This window comes from Ambystoma mexicanum, chromosome 3p (assembly GCF_040938575.1).
Source record: "Ambystoma mexicanum isolate Mex_15411 chromosome 3p, UKY_AmexF1_1, whole genome shotgun sequence".
NCBI classification, from domain to species: Eukaryota; Metazoa; Chordata; class Amphibia; order Caudata; family Ambystomatidae; genus Ambystoma; species Ambystoma mexicanum.
The window spans coordinates 1,115,116,531-1,115,141,993 of NC_090925.1; the positions used below are offsets into that span (position 1 = coordinate 1,115,116,531).

The 25,463-nt window shown below is 43.5% G+C and overlaps 1 protein-coding gene across 3 annotated transcripts in view; it reads right to left on the minus strand.

Moving 5' to 3' along the window:
• Positions 1-7,470: 7,470 nt before the first annotated feature.
• LOC138581278 (E3 ubiquitin-protein ligase RNF14-like) overlaps positions 7,471-25,463 on the minus strand; it is a 221,707-nt gene continuing 203,714 nt past the window's right edge. The window contains exons 8-9 of one of the 3 annotated variants that reach the window (XM_069652481.1): positions 10,513-10,643; positions 7,471-7,991 (exon numbers count right to left, since the gene is read on the minus strand). In XM_069652481.1, the coding sequence (XP_069508582.1) occupies position 7,991; positions 10,513-10,643 (132 nt within the window). In that variant the 3' untranslated portion in view covers positions 7,471-7,990. The remainder of the gene's footprint in view (positions 7,992-10,512; positions 10,644-25,463) is intronic. The other 2 variants (XM_069652483.1, XM_069652482.1) reach the window with 2 other exon arrangements.

Consider the following 25,463-nt stretch of genomic DNA (forward strand, 5'->3'; position numbering starts at 1 on the left):
CCCTTTCTAAAACTTTAAGACGCCTTACATGAAAACTATAAAGACCAAACTACCTTATTGGCTCTCATGCAGTCAAAATTGATTTATATTGAAGCATATATAGAGGCAACAAAGGAACAAAGAAACAGAGAGAAAGACTCTGAAAATATAATCTTCAAAACCTTGATCGATTTAATGGAGGATGCTCGCGAAGATAAACGTGCGGCAATAAATAGCTTCAGTGATATAGTTAATTTACTAAGACTGGACCTAAATAAAAACAACCAAGAAAATACCTACACAAGGGGAAAAAGCACCCCATGCAAGGTTTATGCGGAAGAAACTCTATGGAGGTTGTTCCTGGGAAACCACCAGTTGAGGAACCAATAGTGGACTTAGATTCTACTTCTGACAGCCAGAGTCCATCGAGAAGAAAAGAGAGGGCGGAAGTCCAAAACGGCCCAAATAGGTGAAGTAGTGGAACCCATAGAGCCACCAGACCCAACAGCTAACAGATCCCAACAAATGGTCAAAACTGTACAAGGCCGGCCAGCAACCTCAAATGCGACTTCAGAGCTTCAAGGTGAAACCAGTCATGAAGAAAGACAAGCCCCTAAATCCTCACAGGAATTACATACCATATTTGACTCAGACAAACAACGGCTAGATCGAAATGGGAAAGCTATGGGTGCTACAAAGAAAAAGGTTGAAATTCAAAGTAAAAAAATCAAAGAACTTACCACCGACAAAAGTAATCCTCAACGGTGGAGCTAGAAATTTCATCCGTAACTTGAAACCAATTGGAGATCGGTTACACCTAAAAATCCAAGCTCCACAACCAGAAAAAACAGTAATAGCTGAGGTAAAAAAAAAACAATGGATGGAGAGAGTCAATTCTTAAAACAATCCAAGGATAAGGAGTTTGAATCCTGCTCGGTAACTGGTCAAGAAAAAGACCCTTTACCGTCCCTCTCAGTGTACGAAGACGAGAGCATTAATGAAGGAGTAAATGAACTCTCGCAAAATGAGTTAGAAATGGAGGGACAGGTGGATTCACCTGCTGCTACCCCGATCCACTTTCAATTTAAAACCCTTTAAACAAAACAAGAATTATTGGAAGAGAAGCAAACAAATTAGAGAAAATTGCAACAAGTCATCACAGCGATGTTAGACTCTTTAAAAACTGATCCTGCTTATAAAGGAAATCCTCCCTCCAATCTGCATACCAAATTTGGGATTAACAGTCAAAAGGAGAAAACGAGTTCTCGTGTAACTACGTACCTGGACAAAAACGGGCCGGAAGCCACAAACTCATGAAAGAGCGTATCGTTAAGACCAAAGACGGTCTAATTTTGAATCCCTCAAACTTGATGAGACTTCTGCACGCTGTTCCACAACTTAGAGTAATACAACCTAGAGACATCAAAATAGTAGCCTTCCCACAGGAAGGTGAAACAGACTTTCTATGTGTTCACCTCGCTTTAAAGGTCATTATGAACTTGATCATTTCAGTGAATGAAGATCTGATCTTCCTCATGGGATTGGCTCCCGCTGTCATTAGAGAATAAGACCAAAAAATATATCGAAAGTATCCAGAAGCAAGACATTTTCCAGATTGCCTCATGGAACACAAGAGGATATAAGCATCTACTCATAAATATAAATAAGGATCTTTTACGAGCAGACATTATATGCTTGCAAGAATGCTGGTTACAAGACAGAGCGATCATCAATGGTTGTACATGTTATCTGAACAAAGCATACAAGGGCCTGATGGGGAGTTGGTCGGCTGGCCACCTGACCATCATAAGGAATACCCTAAGTGCAAATGTTATTCGGATATTGACACCCTCACCTCTTGTTCAAATAATACTATTGCAAGAAGATTTTTCACTTGGAAAAGAAAAACTGATAAAGGCAATAATTAATTTATACTGGAACAGCAAAGCTAAAGATCGAGACTTGCTTCTGCAGACAGTAATGTAAAACAGACAATCTTCGTGCAGAGTTTGGTAACATGAGTATTATTATTTGTGGTGACCTAAACATAGATTGTTTTAATACTAAAAACCAGGAGGGTAAAACTCAGAAACATCAGCAAAAGTATTCACGTTCCCATAAATGGATGAGCGAAACAAAAATTAGAGACCTTAACTTGGTAAACAGAAATATAGACGTAGATCGAAGTGGCGCAAAGATCTGGAGATCGTTTAATGCTAGCGCAACCCTAGATTACACCTTCAAAAACATCAAGTATCTGCAAATTTTGGACTCTACCAAGAGCGTTCACAGTCAGTTGATCCTGACCTGCAATAACACAAGCTATCAAAAAAAAAGCGCCAAAGCCAGAACATACGATACATGGCCGCACAAAGTAAGTGTAACCAACAGCCTGAATCGTTTGCGCATATCGGTTAAATCTACTCCACGGCTAAAAACAGCAATAGAACGTTGGATAGCCACACCGGCTATGGGAGTTGATTACGAACCCTGCCTCGTACTCTTTAGAGATAATGGTTTTAACAAGAGTAAGGAACAAAAATGAATCAACACCATTTTGATCAAGAAGTAGCAAAAAAGAAAAAACAACTCTCCAAAGACTTGCGAGCCTTAAATAAAATGAAGAGTAAGACGAAGGCGACAAACATAAAGCACTTGAAGGCAAAATATCGCAATTGGGTGAAAGTCCATAGGATCCAACTGTATCAGCAGGACTCAGAACACATGCTGATGTCAATCGAGAATAAAAATGCCAACTATTTCTGGTCTTTAATAAATAAACCATCGAGCACTAAGGGTCTCGAAGATATAAATCCCATTCAAGAGCAGCAGTGGCTAGAACATTATGGAGAAATCTATACGCAAAATGAAGAGGTGACAAAGCAAGAGAGCCATTTGGTAAACTCCAAACCATGGGAAATACTGTTTACGTAAAGTGAAATCCTTAACTTAATTAAAAAAGCAATTAAGTCCCGTGCCCCAGGCCCGGACACCCAACAAACTTTGTTATAAAACAAAACCCAAAAATATGGGCTGACCTCTGCGACAACCTTTTTTCCAGAATTAATATCAACAGGAAAATCCCAGAATCGTGGAGAAAATCAGTCGTCATCCCGATCTTTAAAAGGGGCGATCGGGCAAAACCTGAAAATTATCAGCCAATCTCCCTGATAGATGTTCTTGGGAAACTTTGGGCAGGTGTACTACTCAAAAGATTAAACGAATGGCTGACCAGGAGTGAAAACCGTGATGAGAGACAGACGGGATTTGTTGAGAGAGTAGACTGTGGGCTAAACCTCTTGTTACTCAATTTAATGAAAATGAAAACCTTGAAAGAGAACAAGAAGTTATATTTAGCTTGCATAGACATGGCCGCAGCCTTTGACAGAGTGGACCGAGGAATACTGTGGTACAAACTAAGAAAAAGGGCTGCCCACAAGATCTCCTTGCAGCCATCATAGTGCTACATACAGATACAAGTCTGCAAATCAGACTAAACCAACAAGGAATCCTGAGTAAACCCCTACCCACCATGAGGCTTGAAACAAGGGTATCCCTTAGCAGCCGTTTTGTACAACTTCTACATATCGGACATTAAAGAGTGGATTGAGCCACCGAGAGCATGCTCTCCGCATATAAGCGGGAATGTCTTGGGACATCTACTCCATGCACATGATCTCATCCTGCTCGATATGACCGCGATAGGCCTACAACGAAAGCTGGAACCCTTACAACATTATGTTGAGGAGACTAAACAACAGATCAATGCTGGAAAAACAGAAATTCTAATACTCAAAAAACGAAACCACAAAAAACATTCACATAGAGTCTACAACAAACCCCAATTAAGGTGGTAAACAATACAAAATACCTGGGCGCCATAATGAATTCAGATTGGGGAGAGACATCTTGGATCCTAAATCAGGAACCTAAAATGGACCAATTGACAGCACAAGCTCTACTACTGAAAAAGAAATTTGGGAAATTCTCATTGCAACCAATAGTAGAGTTTTATAAATATAAAGTAATCCCAGTAATAACTTATGCTGGAGACACTTGCCTAAGAAAGTCATGGGAAGAATCGGACAAGTTAGAAGCTAGATACTGGAGAAGAATACTAAATCTAGCCAACTCCGTGCCAATTGGCGTGATTCAATCCATGCACATGTTACATGGAAGGTCCTATCAATTTACAGAAAACTGGAACTAACAAGAGTGCCCCCCCGCAATATGAAATAACGAAGAAAGAAAATGGCGTTTTCACTTATTGGCCTTTAGAGCTAGAAGTGCATTGAAATTGTAGAAAATCTGTGCACTAGCGCTGAAACCCTTCGAAGCCACCCTAATAGAGTAAAGATATTACTCCTATCAGTAGATTGGGCACAATCTGATGCAACTCGCTCATGCTCAAAATCCCATACACTATCAGGATCTCTGGTCAACTTCCCTAACTCATTGCCAAATTACCTAAGGAAGAGCGCAAACCCTAAACACAGGGATTTGATCCTACGCTTCAGGCTAAACGTGCTGCGAACGAAACAAAATCTAAAGAGATATGGACTAGAAAAAACAGACACTTGTAGAATATGGGGGTCATTCCGAGTTTGGAGGCAGCCATGGCTGCCTCCAAACTCGGGTCCGGGTAGGCGGAATGGGGACTTACTAGGACATTCCAACCTATGCGGACCCAATAAGTCTCCATGCAGAATACCATTCCCCATTCCCATTCGAGCCCCCATAGGAGTCAATGGGAATGGGGAAGGCGCTAATAACGGTTATTTGCTCCCTGGTCCCCTAACGGGTCCCGCTAAGTACCTCTGGTCTGACCAGACGTTTTCAGCGGGTCCCGCTAGGCAACCTCAGAATAGGGCGGTAAGGGGTTACCGGCACCGGCATCCTTACCGGTGCCGGTAACCCCTTACCGCCCACCCCGGAATGACCCCCTATGTAACAAAAAAGAAGAATCTTTAAAACACCTATTATTGCATTGTGGGACTTTAAATGAGGAAGGAGAAAAGCACTTACAGAACATTCTGGCTACTACATGCGGACAAGACCCTGACCTCTGGTGGGAAGCCTTATACTTTGAACTTAACAATAGAACAGTAAGAGAATTGGGCATCTTCCTGGAAAAAAATGTAATAAAGTTGACAAGTCCACCAGTCAACCATATGGTGGACTCTGGAAAAACTAGTACTTAGCCGAACCAATGCCATACATAAGACTGAAAATAGGTGCCCCTCGGAAGGGAAAGGAGTGTTGGACTATAGTACTACCCTTCATTAATGGGTCAGCTAGGTGGGAGCATGAATAGTTGTAAGAGAAAGCAAAAGGTTTGTATTTATTTACACTAAAATGTTTAAAAATAAAATAAAAAGAAAGATTATGGGGCGACAGAGCTTCGATAACACCAGACGGATATGCCACCTGGTGGAAAAGACATCAAAGAGACAGATCCTGTCAGCGCTGATTTCATTGGATGCCAGAAAAGCATTTGACTGCGTCGAATGGCAGTATTTGTTTCATGCAATTGAGCACATAGGGGTCGGTGCCACATTTTTACGGATGCTGGGGGCTAATTATAGGAACCCCCCAATGTGACTTTCAGTGAACCCCCAGCTGTTCAGGTGCATCCAGATTGAGTGGGGGATTAGACAGGGGTGCCCGCTGTCCCCACTGCTATATGCCCTTTATCTGGAGCTGTTGCTCATAAGACTAAGGCTTAACCCGGAACTGAGGTGTACCTTTTGGTGGGGGGGGGGGAGATCACAAAGTGGCTGCATTATGTTAATGACCCTGACAGCTCCAGAGATATCGATAGCAGCCCTGGTGGCGGAGTTGCAAGAGATGGAACGGGTAGCAGGGCTTAAAATAAATATGCAGAAATCAGAGCTGTTGGGTCTGGCACTCACGCCTGCACAGAGGGACTCCTTGGCAGGGTACTCTCCCTTTTCCCCGGCTGACGGATCTATAAAGTATCTGGGGGTCAACATAGCGAGCACCATATCGCAGCTTTATGACAGGAACTATCCGGAGGCGCTAAAACAGGTTAAGGAGGACCTCGGGAAGTGGAACCACCTCTCTATTTCATGGTTGGGCCGTATCGCAAGAGTGAAAATGGTAACACTCTCGAGAGTATTGTAGTATTTTTAGGCTTTACCGGTCTCGGTTCCAAGGGCTTTCTTCGTGTTGCGGAACAAACTGGCGTCAGCGTACGTATGGCAAAACAACCACCCACGAATTGCCTTACCTGTTCTGATGGCTCTTAGGGATAAAGAGCGCTTAGGACTTCCGAACTTTGTCAAGTTTTATAAGGCGGCCCTGCTGAGGGTGATTAGAGAGAGGTTCTCGGGGGATAGATCCAAGCCATGAGCCAGAATGGATAGAGCAGTGGTGGCGAGACTCTTGGAGGATATTCTGTGGATTTGAAGGCAGGTAAGGCCCCAGAATACCCACCTAAGTCAGGTGCTGGCAGTGGTGTGTGAAATCGGAGATCGGCTGTTGGGCCAGGGTGCCCCATCTTCACACCTATCTCTGTTCACGCCGCTATTTGGGAACCCCCAGTCCTCCCCAGGGATGTGCAAGGATACTTCCGGCAATGAGGTGTAGGAAGATGGGGGATATGGTTCAGGGGATGGGGATACTTACGTATGAGGGGTGCAAGCATTCCTTGGGACTTACGGAAGGAGGCAGAATGAGGCACTGCCAACTGAAACACTGGCTATTCGATGCCACGGTCAAACGGGCAGCAACCAGGGAACTGACTACATTTGAAAAATGTGTCACTACACACACAGGAACTAAAAATATGATTTTGATGTTGTATAAGATCCTATTAGAACCCAGGGCCTTCCCACAGTGGGTGTACATGAAACAGTGAGAGAACACACTGGGTATGAGCATCCCTACGAAGCAGTGGGAGAACCTTTTGGGGGAATGTCCCTAAACTGACACGGTCCGTTCAGCTTAGAGAGACATGGTATAAAGTGATGTTACCGTTTGTCACTTTTGTAAAATGCCAATAAAAATATGTTTTGTAAAAAAGGTAAAACACAATATTTTTGTGCGGAAGAATGTGACATGAATGCACTAGAGAGAATGAAACCTGTGGATAAATGCTATTTTTAGATCCTCTTTTGCTTGATCTAAAAATGTTTTGTAACTAAATTATATAGGTATTTGCATTTGTATTTTAATTAAATTTATAGAGCGCCTTTCGCCAAAGGCGCTGAACAATAAAAGGAATTAAAAGAGCAGTACAATCAAATGATCCAAATGAATTTTTACAAAGGGATTTAATTGATTGTTTTCTTTTTCCTTTTGTTTGATCTTTCATTGAGGTAATTAGAAGCAATTCATTCATCGTTCATTAAAATTTAATCAGGGACAAATTCTCTTTTTTTAAAATGCACATGAATACCTAGCACCTGGTAAAGGGAAAACCTACTAGTATGTATATAAATACTGTAACTGATTAAAACAGCATAATACTTGTATTCCCAAAAATTATTTAATGGCATTTGAAGTATTGATGTAGCATTCCTTACTTTCACTACGTTTTGTATTTGTAATTGGTGTTCCAACAACATACGCGCGTTGCATGAGGACAATTACTGCAATATTTCCAGAATATGTCCAATTGGTCTTCAAAAGTAGTTTAAAAATGGTGAATTATTTATATTTTGTTCTATTTATGAAGCATTAATCAATGAACAAGTAATTAATTGGTTTGACGGATCAGTAATTTTTAATCTGCTCTTCAAGAGTTCCATTAATGACCCTGGTAACTCATGAGAAAAATCTTCCTGTGACCTTTCCCAACTCATTGGTCTCCAAAGAGGAAAGGAGTGACGTCAATGTTTGAAAGTCTACATTCAGGTGGAGGGATTTATGAGCAGCAAAGTCTAAAAAATCGTGTTGTCTCCTTTTATGTTTTTTGCCTCTTCCCCATCATGTATTGTTTTTCTCTTTGCTTCTTAAGTTCGATGCCGCTCCTTCCTCTAAGTCAGCGTCTGCGGAAACAGAGCAAGAATATTAAAGCACTGTAAATATTATCAAGAAAAATCAGAAATAATTAATTGACAGACTTATTGTGTGGGCCCTGCAATGCCATAATATTAGGCTGCAGTGATTCTGCCCATTATGAACAACATATAACCTATTCTCATAGCTCTCGCATTCACGCTCTCAGCCTATTGCCCTGGCGTGGCACACTGTCCAGAAAATATATCTGCTGCTAGGTAGTGCACTAGGGATTCTCAACTGGAAGTGGACTGCAAATTACAAAGGCCTCCAAGGTTAGGAACTGGGAAACACACTGCATGTATGCCGTCCTGCCATACATCTGTTAAAGAGGTGGGAGTCACAGTGGAGAAAAGCCCTCCCTGGCATGGTAAAATGGGGGAGTTTGCTGCTATATTGACTTCATCATTGATGAAGAAACATAAATAGGCTATTATCAAAATTAAATATCGCATTCACGCAATCTCAAGAAAGATTGAAATCTTTTACACCATTTTAAAAGCAGTGGAAATTCTTATCATAATGTAGCTTAATGAAAAACATATTTGACAGGAAGTCCCACTGGAGAAAATTAAGCCCAGCAAAGCTAGTCGTTTTGCTTAACAAACACATGCTCTCCCCTCTGTCATGCTACATTGCTTGGTCTTCTCCAGCTTACCAGGGCCATAGAGGTCATTCCTGAGCCAGGATCATAATGCTGAGCCCTCTTCACACTTCTGGGTTGTCTTCAAATACCAACATGCTCCCCCAGTAAAAGTCCCTTGCTGCGTTCCTGGCCTCTTCTCCCAAACCCCCAAGTTATGATGGCAAAATTTAAACCTGAGCAGTCATTTGGAGGCCGAGATAAGACCGCTGGCAAGGAAACAAATGGGCCTATGTGTTCTTTTTTTTTTTTACTAGTCCCAGGTGTTAGATAAATCATGCTCAAAATCCAAAATGTTTAAAACCTCTTAAGCACACAAACACTTTTTATTTATTTATTTATTTATTTATTCAATTCTTCTAACGTGGCAAATGCCCATAGGCCTCAAGGCGCACTACGAACGAAATAAGTTGACTGAGTTTGCAATATCTCGTCACTTCTACTTTGTGCTTACAGTTGACATCTGTGCAGGAAACATTTTCTCAAGGAGAGAGTACAGCTACTGTTGAGCTGTTTGAAAAATTGCGGGCGCCAGAGCACTTTTCATTTTTGTATATTTACCCATATAATATGTGGGGCCTTTCCTTGTGAATGTGATTTCCCTGGCTGTTGCAGCTAAAACGCAACCGGGCCCACCACAGGAGAGGGCGCAGACAAGCTACGCAATGTTGAGCTTCAAAATAGATATGTAACTTGTTCTTCTTCAAGTATGGTTAGCTTGAAGAGGATGGACTCCCTGCTCATTTAGCTTCAAAAATTGCCCATCCTCTATTTTCACAAATGTATGTTCAGTCAAGAGTAGACATCGCCCTTCTTCACACCTCGGCCACCGCCGTTGTGCAAGAAGACAAATCATTAGTGGTGTGATTAGTAAGTCGCTGCATTGTCGGTTTCAGAGGATTGACTTTTTAAATAAACACATGCACGGTTACTCATATTAAATATAATTCTGCATCCGTTTGCAGCCAACCGTATTCTTTCTGGTAACATTGTGCACTATTTAGTGCTCCTTTTGTTCCAAATACGAATTCACACTTTAACCCTATGCTGTGCCTCAGCTGATGGTCCATTGTGTATGGGATCATTTATCCTAACCCAAATCCTAACTTTTAGACTTCTTTTTTTTTATTGCAATTTTAATGTCATTTTCCAACACAACTCATGCATAACGCATTCAATATCACCGGTGCTACCCGGGGGTTGCCACTGACCTCTTAACACCGTTTCTGGCACCTAGCTTCCCAGTGCCACCGGGACATTACAAGTCCCGGCGCACCGGGAAGCTATGTGCCGTAAAATGTTAGTCCCCATTCCCATGGAGTCCTATAGGACTCCATGGAAACGGGTTCACGGAAGCAGCGGCCCCGGCAAGCAGACTCGGAGTGTGGCGGTCCGGAAACAAGGGTAAGCTTACCGGCACCCTTGTTTCCGGACCGTCACACTCATAATGAGGCCATTGTGTCCAGACCCCTTGCACTCATATGTGCTCCTTAGTGCCGTCTTCCCAAATTCCTGTTACTGTACAACAATATCCTTTCAGGTCGACCTGTGCTCCTCTGGTGTGGTATCCAAAGCCACAAACAATATCTGCGTTAAACCCGCTCCAGGATGTGACATCATCACTTGTTTCCCTCAGTCCCTGGTATATTGCTCTATGGCTAACTTTTAGACTTATTCTAACCGCGCGTCAAACCAACAAGCTATGGCAAACTCGAAGCCTGTCACCCAAATGTGTGCATTGCCCTCATATTAGACTTGCCTAATGGTTACAAAACGTCTAAAATGAGGAAAATATTGAAAGGGTACATTATACAGAATGTTGTCAATATATGCTTAGATGCCAAATTACAGCGAACACACATACATACCAGCAGGTGCAGATTGGTAACGGTTTCTGCATACTACTGAAGTCTAGTTTGCGAAAAAATGGAAGATTGCACTCCCAGCAGAACATGGTGAGACATTTGGTACAGTACATTCTGTGGCAGCCTCCATTCTTCTACAAAGAAACAAATTTGCATTAACCATAAGTCTCATCATACAGTTTTATACTTCAACCACAATGAGAAGACTTGTTATCTATTTACAAAAAATATTGAGGGGACATGTCCATCAGTGCGTAAGATTGCAGGAGGATGGGGGCAATCTGGGGAGATTCACTGTGGCGGAGGGAATGGTTGGCGGTGCCCAACATGGCTGCTGCCGTAGCCACATAAGAACAGTCTGTGAAATTAGCCTGCATTGTCTAGTAAGTGCCCCAGGGACTGGTGTTCGCACCACACCTGACTTGCATACATCCAGGGGCACTAAAGGTTTCCTCCCACACTGGTCTGCAGACCAGTGTGGGAGGAAACCTTTAGTGCCCCTGGAACCTGGAGAAAATAGGAGCAGAGGGCATGGGCTGGTTACTTACTCAGAACATTGACTCACCCATTTAGATGCCTAATAAATGTTGTGGCTGGATGTAATTTTGAAAACGCTGCTTTAACTTGGGCTAACAGAGCCAGAGCCACAGATGATGGCTATCGGCTGCAGTGAGGCGTGTCCTCGCCATCAGCCACCTGGAGATATAAGGGGGAGCTGTCATTACTGGGCCACTGGGACACCAATGGGCATCCATTGTGGACTATTTGGGACTCATTCATCACCATAATACTCCCTGGGAAATACCTATTCATATGTTTGTCTTTACTTTCCGTTTGCAAGACTTTGGTACTTCTTTTTTCATTTCATAAGCTACATATCCCATAATGTACCTTTTGGAAGTTCTAATTACCTGTCCATTCCTATGCAGCAGTCTTAGAACTACAATCCCCAGAAGCCCTAGAGAACAGTGCTGCTTTCACTTTCCCAGGTCCAGAGAGGTCGGAGGTAGATTACCTTCATGCGTGTTGCTCCAGGTGCTGCTAACGAACCTGCTCAGCACAGGGTGGGTTAGTATTTAAGCAGCTGCTTGCAGGATCACGTGGCTCCTCCACTGAGTTTGCTGCCAGCCCCTCGTACTTTTATCCTTGGATTCTTGCTGTTCCAGTACCATTTGCACGTTGCCCTGCAGTCCTGTTACTCTGACTGAACTCCCCTACCTTCTGCCCTGCAACCCTGTGCTTCCTGCCCTGCTTCTCTGCTTGCAGTCCTGTGTTCGCCGTCCGCAGCCCCTTGCGCTCTTCTACCAATTCTCTTGTTTCCTTTCTGCCGTTCCTTGCTCTGTGCCTGTAGTTGTGTACCCTGGCTTTAGCTTCTTAGATTCCAGTTCTGAATTCCCTTATCTGTCCGCAGACTTGTCCTTGTTATTCCAGTTCCTTGTATTCCTTATTACCAGCCTGCAGTTCAGTCGTTCTTATCCTAGCCAGAGCTTCGATCCTGAGTTTTCTTGTTCCTGGTCTATAGTTCAGTCTGCTGTCCCTTGATTCTGGTCCTTAGTTTCTAGTTTGCAGTTGCAGTCTCCTGTACTCTGTGTTAGGCAGAATTATATGCAGTACCCTTTGGGAACACCACACACAATTAAGACTACAAGTGACATTACAAATTCACCTTTGGTAAAAGCCTGTACTACACAGTAAAGTGGTAGCGATGGCTGAGCAGCCAGACTTATCTCAAGAGTAAGTGAGCAGTACCAATAGTTGCACAAAGGACAGCAATTACTATGATTCAGGCAAACACTGACTCAAGGTTTCTGAATAAAAGAATATACATTTATTTACACATCAGTTGTATAACATTTCACTAAAGTAAAGCAGTTTAAAAATCACACTCTTAATACACCACACAACTCCCAATAGTTTCCAGGCAAGTTAGGCTCGCAAAATGGCACTCTGGTAAGGGAGGGAAAGACAAAGTTAGGCAGAATTTGAGCAGCACCAACAGGTAAGTAAGCAGGGCAATATAGAAAGAGGAACTACAGCGATGGAATCAGATCAAATAGGCATAGGGCCAAAGACAATAGGACAAAAGTTTTTTGCTCAAGATCACACAGTTCAGAGTAGTTTGCGGTTCAGTCTTTGCCTAGAGTTCTGGACGAAGCTGGTCGGCAGAAAAGTTAGTTTAAAGAGTAGAGAAGGACAAGCCCTCTGATTGGAGAAAGATTTCACACACTTTCACAGCGGCTGAACGAAACGAACAATCGGATTTGAACAGTACCTTTGAATGGAGAAGAAGGTGTAGCTGAGGCGGATGTTCCTGGTTGTTTCTGCAGGCTCACGGTTCCTAAAGCGACTGTCGGACTGAAATGAAGTAGGAAGATTGGAGGGTCCTGCGCCACCCAGGGAAGAAACCAGCAGCAGAGCAAAACAACAAATAAAACGTACCCTCCTTAAAACCCAAGCAGGGTCCGACCTTCCTGGCTATCCGGCCCACTGTAGCTCTGTACAGTGAATTCGACCAGAGGAGGGAGTCCTGGTTTGCAGTTTGGGCAAACTGGTTGGTCCCACCAGCTCAAGGGAAGAAGATTCCTGGAGGATCTTCTCTGTCGTTGGAGTTCGAGGATTCAGAACTGCAGCAGGGCTTCACCAGGCGGTTCAGTCGTGGTAGGGGTCCTCTTCCATCAGCTCCTCATCGGTTCTTTCGTTCCAGTGGCACCTCTGCCTTTCCAGACCCACAGACCTGCTTTTTATGCAGTTTTTTCCCCCATTCACACAGCCTGGCTGTCAATCACACAGCAGGGTGGCTGTCCCGCCGGGACAGTTACCACAGCCAATCATGGTAGAGTGCGACATGGGTCTCCTAAGAAAACCCTGTGCAGGGAGTCCTAAACCCCTCCCTCACATCCTGTCCCCCCCAGACACAGAGGCGCCTAAGGAGGGCTTCTGCATAGAAGCCCGTGAAAAGACAGCGAACAAAGGAACCAAACCTGGTTTGGCATGCAGAGAAAAACACGACAAAGACATTTTCAAAAAGAAATGGTGACTAAAGCCAGCCGGAACAATATTAAAATCAATATGGTCAAGCGGGTTTAAGTTCGAGGCTACCAAGAAAGCCTAAAACAATCCCAAGTTTATTTAAGATAACCGCGGTAGGAAAAGTAGGGTAGTTACCACTGCCACCAGCCAAGTCTTGATGAAAGGGAGCGAAACAAGGCTCCAAGAGGAACAGACAAAAAGGGATAAATATTAACCCTTTCCAGTACTCCATGGAAGATGGTGTGTACTGGGTCTGTGGTTTTAAAAGACTAATAAAGTCAATGGCAACTTTACATGTTCTGGGAGACAGTAGTCAGTCCCAGAAAATGGAGTCTGAGTTGGGAAGTCTAAAAGACAACCCAGTGTTACTGCACTGAAGGTGCTGTGTAACACAATAAAAAGATGATGCCTGTGGTGAGGCTCCAGAGTCTATGAACACAACAATGTTAAAACACATGCAGCAAAACACATGTAAGAGTGGGAAAAAAAGGGCTCACACCCTTACCAGGTGAAAAAAATGTATCCTAGAAATCCAGCACAGCTGCTGAGGGACTCAGTAGGTTAGGTGAAATTAGCCATTCTTGAGAATTCTCCTAACACTCCTGCACTTGGATCCTTGTCTTCTTGTTTTTCCTCTTCCTTCCTGTTTTCTGTCCTGAACCTTGCTCACTTTGTTCTTTCCCTGGATATTGCTATTACTGTTCTTGTCCTCATTTTTGCTTGTGTAAGTCCTTTGTTCAGAGTTTGGCTGCTGGCTTTCCCACAGGCAATCTCTGTCCCTTTCCTTTGTCATGTCTCTGCCTTGTCCATTGTGCCATATATGTTAACAGTGTGCTGAATCCTGTTTCAGTTGGGAGTCACTGTTCCGTTCCTGTTGGACCTGTAGAGGCTTCAGTCTTGTGAGCATTGTTTCATTGTTCGTGCCTTAGAGTCTAGACACAGATTCCCAATCCTGCTTCTCCTCTCCATGAACATTCACAGTGGGTCCTGTACTAAAAACCAGCCCTGAAAACTAGTATTTCCCATACCCTTGAGAAACTTTTCCCCCATTCTGCCTGCACCCCAAGTGGGAACCTAACCTGATTTTCTTGTTTGTATTCCCTGCCCCTTTCTCTTCATTGCCTTTGTGTCCTGACTGTAGTTACTGCATATCCTTCCTTGTCTGCAAGAGACCTTACGCTCCCGTCTCTTGTGCACTATTTTCCCCTGGGCTTTGGGGGCACGTGCCTGTCCTCAAGCCCCTAACAGCCTCAATATTCTGCTTTCCCAGTAAGGGTAGGCACAGGTTAGCCTGGGGAATCTTTTTACAAGAAAAACAAACACAAGCTTAAGACTGCAGGTACACTCACCATTGCTAAGTAAACTGCTAATCTTCGAGAGAGATATATTCAAGAGACTGATCTTTTGTGTGCTTATTTTACACAGTGGCTCGGTGATCCAGTAATGTTAGCTAACAATGATAGCATTGTTGCAGACCTCTTTCTAATAGACAATCTTTACATTAAATGTGTTACTGTATCAAGATCATTTAAATTGAACCTGTAATTATTGTAATATATAACTCACTGCAATAAGCACTAACCAAATAACCCATTGTGTATTAAGATGCATTACATTATATGAACACACTAGCTATGGATGGAACTGTGCTAAGCAACTTTTTGTATACACATGGATACATAACACTAACAATATACAATGGGTGCTTGCATTGGAGCCCACCATGTTTTTGTATGCATAGATGCCCTGCACTCAACAGATTTATAATTGCTGCAGTAGGGGGTACAGGTCTGACAACCTGTTTATGTCTTAGATTACAATGAAAAATGTGTTGTCGACCCTCAGCTACTATCTACAGATGAAATGCAGGATGAGAATCAATGTTTACAAATGTTACTAGCACAGTCTATATAAATACCCAACATCTTTATTGCTTCTAATAACACACATCAATTCAGACCCTCATGCCAATGCTGTACTTACCTCTCAGAGTCTGCATGTCACTGTGCCTTTCTCAGAGCACACTAATCCCCATTTGAATGTACTTCATTTCATTTGTTGCCTGTCTGTAGTCATTGCCTATCCTTCCTTGTCTGCAGTACTCCTTACACTCCTGTCTCTTGTGCACTATTTTCTGCAGGGCTTTGGAGGAACGTCCCTGCCTTCAATCCCATGACAGAGGTTGAGGTGGATGCCACTAGTTCCCATAGCGCTCTTCCAATATCAGAGAATCCAGATTAAATGAGATGTGGTAACGGCAAGAGAAATACACAAACCCACTTGTTGGCTGGACAGCCTCCTATTGCAGACAAAATGAGTGACCAAACAGTGGAGACCTCCTTGTGTGTTAAGGGAAGTCAAGGTAGAGGAGGAAGTGTGGTGTAAACAGATCAACTGGTGGACCCACTTCCGAAGCAAGATCTGCTGACCTGCCTCACAATGGTGTAGGAAGGCATTGGGCACAGAATTTTACACGAAGTCCAAGTGTCCACTAAAGAGCTAAAGGTGAATATGAACTACCTAAGGCTGGAGCTAGAGTCAGTGTGGGCCAAAATGTACAAGAATGGGAAAGAGGACCATGAGCCGCAGGAGGACCTTGAGAGGATGAATGGCAAGCTTTCCGAGAGCCAAACAGCTTGGGAGATAGCAACATCCAGGCTTGAATATGTGGAAAACAGGGTCAGAGGAAAAAACCTTAACAACGGGTTGATTGAGGGTACTGATGGTGATGGTTTGGAGGCATGGGTGCAACAGTTACTGGTTGTTATAGGCCCCTAGGCAGCAGGATAAGGGGTGGTGTAGATTGTGTACACAGTCAGACCCAACAGAAGGCCACTCCAAGGGATGCTATCCTCAAATGTCATGCCTTCCTAAATAAAGAAATGATTTTCAAGAAAGTGCAGCCTCTGAAGAAGATTTCTTTCCATAGACCAACACTTCCGATGCTTCAGTATCTGACTCCATTGACCATACAAAGAAGGGTATGCTTAAGTATGACGGTCAAACGGAGAGGGGAGAATGTAAGACACACATGGACATTCCCGTTTGGGCTGGTGCTTAAGTGGGAGAGATACGGGCATTGGGTGACTGGTGAAGGAGGCATGCACTGTCCTAGAAATGTCTACACCTGGAGAATTGACCCAGACAAAACGTGCCCCCCAGATGGCAGACCAGCCCAGCGCTCAAAGCGTTCACATAAGAGTGTACACCCTGTCATTGCGGTTACTTGAGGGCTCCTTACTGGAGTTTTCTATTGGTCTGATTCTGTTTCAGATTGCTACATCACAGACCAAGGCAGATAGACAATTATTTTGATACTAATATGACTAGAATTACAGACCTGGTGCTCTGGGACTGAAGAGGTTGATAGTCTTTTGGGGGTTAGAGGAGGCACAAGGTTAAACCATCACACCTAAACACTGTCCATTGGGTTCTAGAGTCAGTGTTCATGTTTCTCTTTCTTTTTTTTACCCTTCTACACATTTGATTTAAACATTAGGAGTGTGTTAGGGATGGGAGGAGGTTGGGGGGAGAAGAGTGTTTATTGTGCTTTTGACTAATGTAGTTTTATGTTCGCAGATCTCTTATTTTTGTGGTACAAGTATTATACTTCTTATTGGATTACCCTTTCAAGGTCCTGTAATTTAACGTCAGTGGCCTGAATTCACCTCATAAAAGAATCGCATGTTAAGCTCCTCAAAACTCCAAAAATAAATGGAGTTTGCTTCAAGGAGACTAAGCAGCACTTTTCAACATGTAAGACGATAAAGAGAGGAGTGGGGATATTGATTGGTAAAGACTTTCCCTTTGTAACAGTGTTGTTGGAGTCAGATAAAGAGGAGCAGTACCTGTTTGTTAATGGCACTTTGCATGGGGTACTGCAATCCATTGTTATAATATCTGCCCCGAATGAAGTACAAAATGCTTCTTTCTGAGAATTACTTCCTGAAACAGAGGAGTTTGCAGCTGTACTCAATCTAGCAGGTGACTTCAATATGGTTATAGACAAGCCCTGGATAGTATGGAGAAAGGAAGCTGGGGCCATAAGCATTTCACTGCCAATGTGAACAAATTGTTAGGTGACATTGTTTATTTTTCCTGGAGAATGGATGATACTACAGGGGAAGATTTTTCCTATTATTCTCGTGTACATCACATGTACTCCCGGATCAATATACTGTTCATTGACTAACGCTTGGCTCATGAGTCCGGGAGCGGGAAGGTAGGTCAGATCACTTTTCAGACCATGCTCTGGTGGTGGGCAATGTGGTCATTAGAATGGTGGGAAAGAGACTCAAAACTTGGTAACTATCAGCATGGTTGCTGCAGGATCCAGTGGTTACACAAGAAATGAGTCAAAGTATCTCTACATTTTCTTTCTATTTAACACACAGAGGGCCACAGTGAAAGGGTCAGGTGGGATGCATTCAAGGTCTTTCTTAGGAGTCTGTTTGTTGAAAAGGGTTGTAGGCTGAAGAAAATTAGAACCCATGAAGAAGAAGCACTCACGAAGATCATTGCAGATCTGGACGTGAAATCTAAAACTATGGGCTCTCTCTAGACCTACAGGCAATTACAACTAGCCAGGAATCAGTTAAATGCTCTGTAAGCGTGCAAGACTGAAAATCTGATTAGAATGGTTGGTCAAAATAGCTAGGCAGTACACCTAACAGACTGTTTGTGTGGCAATTGAAGGACAGGCATAGAGCTAATTTTTCTTTGTCAGTTAGTCAAGGTTTGAGGAAACTGTTTCTGACAAAGCAGGGACGTTAAAGTTGTTGTGACAAGGCAGAGGAATGGACCATGTCAAGATGGGGGTGGGGGGCATCTCCATGGGAGGAGGTAGGCGAAGAGATCCAGAGCCAGCCCTAGACCTGAGGCCAAATCCAGAAAAGCAGGCCCCAATCCCTGCCCCCTCCCCTTGTGCCAGTATGGATCTCTGCAGACCCTTATTTCCAGCCATGCCTTGTAACCAAAGTGTTTCTTTTGTCTTTTCAGATCAGACACCGTTCAAGACCAGCAACCAAACAGCAGCAAATCATCTGCAAAGAGCTGAAAATGACCCACTCGCGAGAAAGAAACCCTTCAGAGAGCCAGCACAAAGCAGCCCATCGAAGATCAAAAAAGCCACCGGAGAAAGCTGCACGCCTGCACCGCACTCAGAGAGCTGCACAGGATTGCCAGGGAGCACCAGCAGATTCCCATGCACAAAAAAAACAAGACTGCCTAGACCACCCTGGATTTACAAAAGACCAACATCTTTCTGCACATGCCCATCTCACCTCCATGTCAGAAACCAGAACCACAAATTATCCTTGTGGACTGGGTAAGTTGCCATGTACAGCACGTAGCAAGCTCACGTGGAGAAAATGGGCAAGGCTTATATCCCGTCGTAAAGAATTTTCATGCACATACACATTTTGAGGAGGGGAGAGCAGCCTGGATTGGTTAGGGAAAGTGAACCAATCCCAAAGCATGAAGGAGTACCGAAGGGTGGAACCATAAGCATACAGTGTGGGTTTATTGGGTAAGGTCAGAGGTGGAGGCCTACCAAGAGACCAGCAGTATGAAGGCATGAGTGGCGGGTTGTGGAGGACATTGTTAGAGCAGGTTAGGTATTGGTGTAGGAGTAAAAGTGGTACTGCAAGTTTAGTGTGCGTGAGTGTGTGGCGTGAGTCAGTGTAAGAAAAGAAGGGGAAGTGTACTGGGTGGAAGATAGGTATCTGAGTAGTTGGCGGGAGGAGTGTATTATTGGGAGGAGGAGTGTAGTAGCAGGAGGAGGATTGGCGTAGCGAGAGGAAGTGCAGTAGTGGTAGGAAGGAGAACAGCAGTGGTGAGAAGTACCAGAGCAGAGTAGGGGGAGTGGCTACATCAAAGAGTGGAGGCAAAGAGGAGCGAAACATTGCAGGGATGAAGGATTGGAGAGTGGAGTGAGTTGGAGGGAAGTGAAAGGTATTGAGGGTAGAAGGATGAAGCCCGTTTTTGAGTTAGTTACATACATGTATGGGAAAAAGCAAGTGGGGGTGTGAGAGAATCGAGTGAAACACCAAAGTATTCTAGTACAAGAGCACTTTACATAGAAGGAGGTCTGTGTATAAGTCAGAAGACTGAGCTCCTTCATAAGGTCCCCAAATGCTTCATATATACAGTGGGCTGTATTTTATTCCTTACAATACATGGATGTCACCCCGTTAAAGATCTTGTCGTCATGTTCTTTTCCACACCTTTTCATTTTCTGTTTTATTTGTCCTTTAATTATTTTTGTCTCTCTGTGTAACATAATGCCCATTTCTCCATTTTACATTTTCCTTCATCTATTTAAACAACTTTTCATGTTCTACTTTTTCAATTTTGTAAATTTCTTTATCCATTTAACCTTTATTCTTTTGCCTCCTTTTTCTCTCCACCCTTTTGTTCCTCTTTTCTTCCCCGTCTGCTTTTTTCCTTCATTTTGCTTAACTTTTAATCTCATTTCCCCATTCCATTTTCTTTTTCAGAAATTACATTTTGTATTCATGCATTTGTTCTCTCCTTTGCTGTCCCCCTTTTCCAGATCTACATTTGACCTTTTCTTTTTTTCTTTGAAGCTCTCACTGTCTTCCCTTGTGTGCCTTCTTTTTCAAATAACCTTTGGCCTTGACCCTAAACATAGACTGTCTTTTGCAAATAAACACTCAGCAGCATTTCTCAAAATCACGCAGGGAGAGATGGCAGGTGCTGGCAGCTGGCTCTATGTCGACTCCAGCATTGGCCACTGTGACGTCACACAGCACTGTAAAAGGTTATTTCAGTGTGTAGGTCTTGGCATTTTCTATTTCAGTTGAGTAGTAATGTCACAACCATACTGTTATAATAAAAGTATGCACAGATGGGTATGCAGACATTGCTAGCTTCCATGAACTACAACACGTACTACAACCTCATGCATGCAATGGCAATGAACAGTGGTCTGGAACAAGCAGATTACGCAAAGATTACCTCTGCTCCCCCAGGCCTGTAACATACACACGCCCTGTCTGTTTGTAGATTGATTGCAAGGCCTGTGCATGTTTGACATTCACCATCCCTGCTGATTAAGTTTGTGTGATCCAGCAATCATGAGCCTAATTCATAAATTAATTGGGGCGCAAAATGCAAAGGGGCTTACCCCCTGCATCTCTGCGCTCGCAGCTGCTAACTTCTAAGTCCATCATTCCCAAAAGGTACTTGCAAGGTGTAGGACTTGTCGACTGCTGGCGCAAAGGACCTCAATCAGTTCCCTCATGCATATATGTATGTTCCAGGAACATTCCCAACACATATGCATGTATCGTCTCACTGAGGCAAAGTTGCTGGCTGGAGTCAGATATCTACCGACTTGGAGTGCATTTTCAGTGACAGGCTTTAAACAGCATTGCTGCACATTCCTCTGCACTTGGTTTCTGACTGTGGAGACACATGACTGCTACAGTTCCAAGCACTTCCCACTGTAACTCTGCAGGTGGACTTCTTCACAGAGGTGACCCTGCATGCGCAGTTATGTTGGTATGTAGTCATTTTTAAAAAAAATCTTTTTTCTGCAGAATACCAGAGTTTTGTTTTCTCTTTGCTGTTCCCTGCACATGCCTAAACGTAAAAAACATTTTTTGTGTGAATTAGTCGCTATATTTTCACAAACCCAGATACACTTTCTTTCGCATTTTGTTACACATTGGGTAATAACTATGGAAATTGTTAGATGATCGGTTAAACCATCTTTAAGATACATCTGATTAAACATCTGGGGAAAAACTGCCTTAAATATATGTTAAATATATATATATATATATATATATATTATGTGAAAGTTAGATTTTATGTTCAGTGCTGGCTCCAGCCCCATAACAGTTGGTGGGCTGAAGTTTGGGCCCGAGGTCGGCATACCAGTCTGGGGTGTACTGGTGACAGTGGAATCTGACCAACTCCACCCATTCGTCCTGCACAGGGGTGGAGCAGGGTCCGTCCCTGTGCTTTCAGTATAGGTGATTTCGGGAGATTGCTCATTTTGCAATTTTTAAAAAATAGGAAATTAAGGAGAAAATAAAAACACAAGGCTATAGCAGACCCCCACGTGCATGTCAGCTACAGACCCGGGCAACGTTGGGTGCTACCGCTAGTAGACAATAACCGGAGACAATATTTTAACATACTTGGCAATTTCATTTCAGATAAGAGATACAATCTTCTCCAAAGCCAGTACCTCATACTTTGGCCCACCTACAGGCAACCACAAGACGATTAGGAGCCTTCCAGAATGGGGCTATTGTTAAGTGTGCCGAATTTAATAAGAGAGAAATCAGGAAAGCTGTAGAACCAATTATCGCATGCATGCCTGCCTCATCAGGGTTCCCAAGTATAACCAAGAGCGGATCTAGAGGGAGCAGAATTCATTAAATGTTCTTGATGTTGGCTAGGATTTTGTATACATTTGGATCATTGGACAGGACCACCACAGGTGACCCAGGGTGCCTATATAATGAATACACCCATACCAGCACAACTCTGCTGAGTCATGGAATATTTTATGTAGATATGTATTTTGAGCTTCTCAGGGCGCGTTACCAAATACAATCCCAGGAATCAGCCAGAATAGAAACTCCCACAGCTCGTCTCCCTTTGGACATGTATTTGTAGGCTTCAGTGCCCGCCGTTGAGTCAAACATCTTTTACCATTGAGATCTTCCCGTCCTATGAGTGCCTTCAGTTAATCGCAGTTCTAAGTAGTTGTAGATACTATTAATACTTCAGTGTTAGAAATCCAATGGCAACGTTGGAAATAAAAGAAGCGCTCAGTTTCTGAAAGCGCTGCCCTTATATTGAATAAACATAAGAAGTATGCCCCCTTCATATACATTTAAAAGAGTTAAAGGTTTAAATGCCTGCCACTTACTAAAGGTGCCTCTAGTCAATCTAGGGCGAAAACCATGATGAGTGAGGGGACCCAAGTCAGGTTCGATTCCCAATAAACAATATCAACAGTAAGTAATTTGCAGAGTAGTAGGACTTAGCACTTTCCCTTCCCCCTTGTACAGGAAAGAGAGGTGGGACAAAGGAGTCTCAGAGAGATCTTGCTGTAGCTGCAACCATTAATTTTCATTCATTCTGAGAATGCCAATCTGGAATGTGGTATATTTAAGAAGCAATTGGATATCAGTGTATGCATGAAACTGCGAAGAGGCGTGAATCATAACCTTTTGAGGTCCCTTAGACGTTTATGCCCATAAATAAATCTTAAAATTTCTGTTTGAATACTTTTAATGATTTAAGCCAGGATCATAATGGGAGCGCCTGCAAGACAATAACTTTTTCAGCAAAAGTGTGATCTTGTCAGTGCTGTATTGTTAGGCAATGTATGTATGCAGAATCCTCTGGGAACACTACAAACAACTATGACTACAGGTGTAAGCAAACCAATCTTTGGTATAAGCCTGTACTACACAGTTTTGGTAGCGTGTTGAGCAGCCAGGCTTATCCCAAGAGGGGAATGTGAGCAGTAGTGATGTTACACAGAGGTTTACAATTACAGGTGTTCAAATAAACTCTTACACTCAAGGTTTCTTGGATAAACACTTATTAATTTATTTATCAGTCAGTTTTAAAACAATCATTAGAAGGGAACAATAATATAGTAACACACAAATATACTTCATTACTGTACACTCTGAGTTTCTGAATCAGGCAAGACTCTTTTGGGATGGCCCACAGACACAACCTACACCCACAGGTGACCTTAGTAACAAGGATGCTGGGGACATTAATATCTTGCTGTTGGCATTCAGAATACTTTTCAAGAGGAGTAAAAGTCATAGGTTATTAGACCATAAAAGACCACAATTATTCTAGGCAGTGCAAATACTTAGAGTTCACCAGAAGAGTCATTCAATTCAATAGGCTAGGCCAAAGTCAATGGGCTAAAGTCTTGGATATAATAAAGCGGTTCTGGTAAGTAAACGAAAAGGTCTCTGCACAAGTTCTTAGAAGTAGTTTGTAAAAAGAAGAATCGAATGGTGGGCCACAAGCTGATTAGACTGGTGAGTTGCAAAAGTTTCAAGCACTTTTATCGTGAGAGGTAAGTTCTCTCAGTCTTGTTTTACAGTACCTTACGATGAAGAAAAAGATGCAGTTTATGACTTCTGTTCCTGGCAGTTCCTGCAGATCTTGCTGTTCTTGGGCCTCAGTCGTGGGGACAAGAGGGAGGACATCGGGGTACTCCTGCACTGCACTAGGAGGGTCAAAGCTTGCAACTGGCAAACTTCAAATTCAGTGACTGTTTCGCGTTTCAGCTACCGCACTGGTAACACCGCTGGTCCTGGCTGTCAAGGTGGACTGTCCTTGCTTCTGAGGTCCTACACTCGGCTGACGGGGGTCAGTCTCGGTCGGTCCGATGTCGTGGGAGTCCGGAGGATCTTCCAAACGCTTTAGGCCAGTTTAAAAGCAACACACAAACTGGTGTCTCTCTCCCTGGCTCTACGGTTTCCTGTAGCAGCTCAGAGGAAATTGAACCAGCTCCAAGATGAGTGTCCAGGTGGCTTACTTTAGAGTTGATTGGTCCGACCAACTCAAAGGGAGAAGTTGTCCTTGCAGGGGCTTCTTTGTCGATTCAAACTCGTCGTCTTGGCACTGCAGCAGGGCTTCACCAGGCAAACCAACGGTCCAGGAGTTGCATCAGGCGTCCTCTTCACGCTCTTCTTCGGTTCCTTCATCCAGTGGTCGACTCTGCCTTCCAAGCCAAAAGACTTGCTTTTTATTCAGTTCTCTCCCATTCATTCCAGCCTAGCTGCCACTCACCCAGCAGGGTGGCTGTCCTTGCCGGACTGTCAGCCAGCCAATCATCACCGAGTGCATTTGGGTTTCCTAGGAGACAAAGCAGAGGGTGTTTCGGGCACCTCCCACACTTCCTACCTACCCCAGACACTCTGGAGCCAGAGGCGGGTTTCACTCCAGAAGCCCGCCAAAGGTGAAATAAACAAAGACCAAATCTGGTTTGGCACGCAGAGAAAAACTCGAGAAGGACCTTTCCACAAAGAAATGGTGAAAAAAGAAGACCGGGCACCATTTTAACAAAGGAGTCTTCGGCACCATCTTGAAAAACATGGCTCCCGTGATTTAACGTTACCGGAGCTGCGAACAGTTCGCAGTCAGGAAAAATCATGGTAGTTCATTGTAAAACCACTGCCACCAGTCATTCTGTGTCATGCCTGCGCCATGGGCGCATACATTGGCGATCAATATGGACAAGTTGTTGTTAGAGCTTAGAGCACCTGGTCCTGGGTACAAAAGACCTATACTGACCATCGGTTGTCTTAATGCTTCCCCAGTATCTACTAACCACAATAACCTTAAGGTCAGTCTTCCCATTGCTACAACCGAATTTTCTGCCACACCAGATTCTGAAGCTTTAGATCAGGCTAATGATACATACCTGCTACAAGAACAACTCCTACGCCTTAAAAGAAAGACCGAAGATCTCTATGATGACTTTGTTTATTTACATAGTAAAAATTCTATGAAGGGACACAATATTCCAGACCTTCTGACACAATGTCCTACAACCGGCATACTGTCTTTAGAGATCGACATGGTAAGGCCTGGAATTGCCACGCAGAAAAGGATACAGATTTATACCAAGCAGATGAAAGACCTAAATTTAGCATATGCATCCCTTCTAAAGTCTGACACAGCTCTTTCACTTTCCAACCACGGTAACTCGGGTTCTGGTACACCAGACCACGATTCTAATTCTGAACAATAACCGGTACCTGTCTGGAATCCAGCCTTTCCATCAGTCAATACCCCAGACCCACCAAGCACACCAGACTTTGAAGATCAGCCTTCAGAACGCCTACCCAATCATGACCCCACATCTGTCATACTACCCGTTAATGTATCTGCTAGCCCAATCTCTG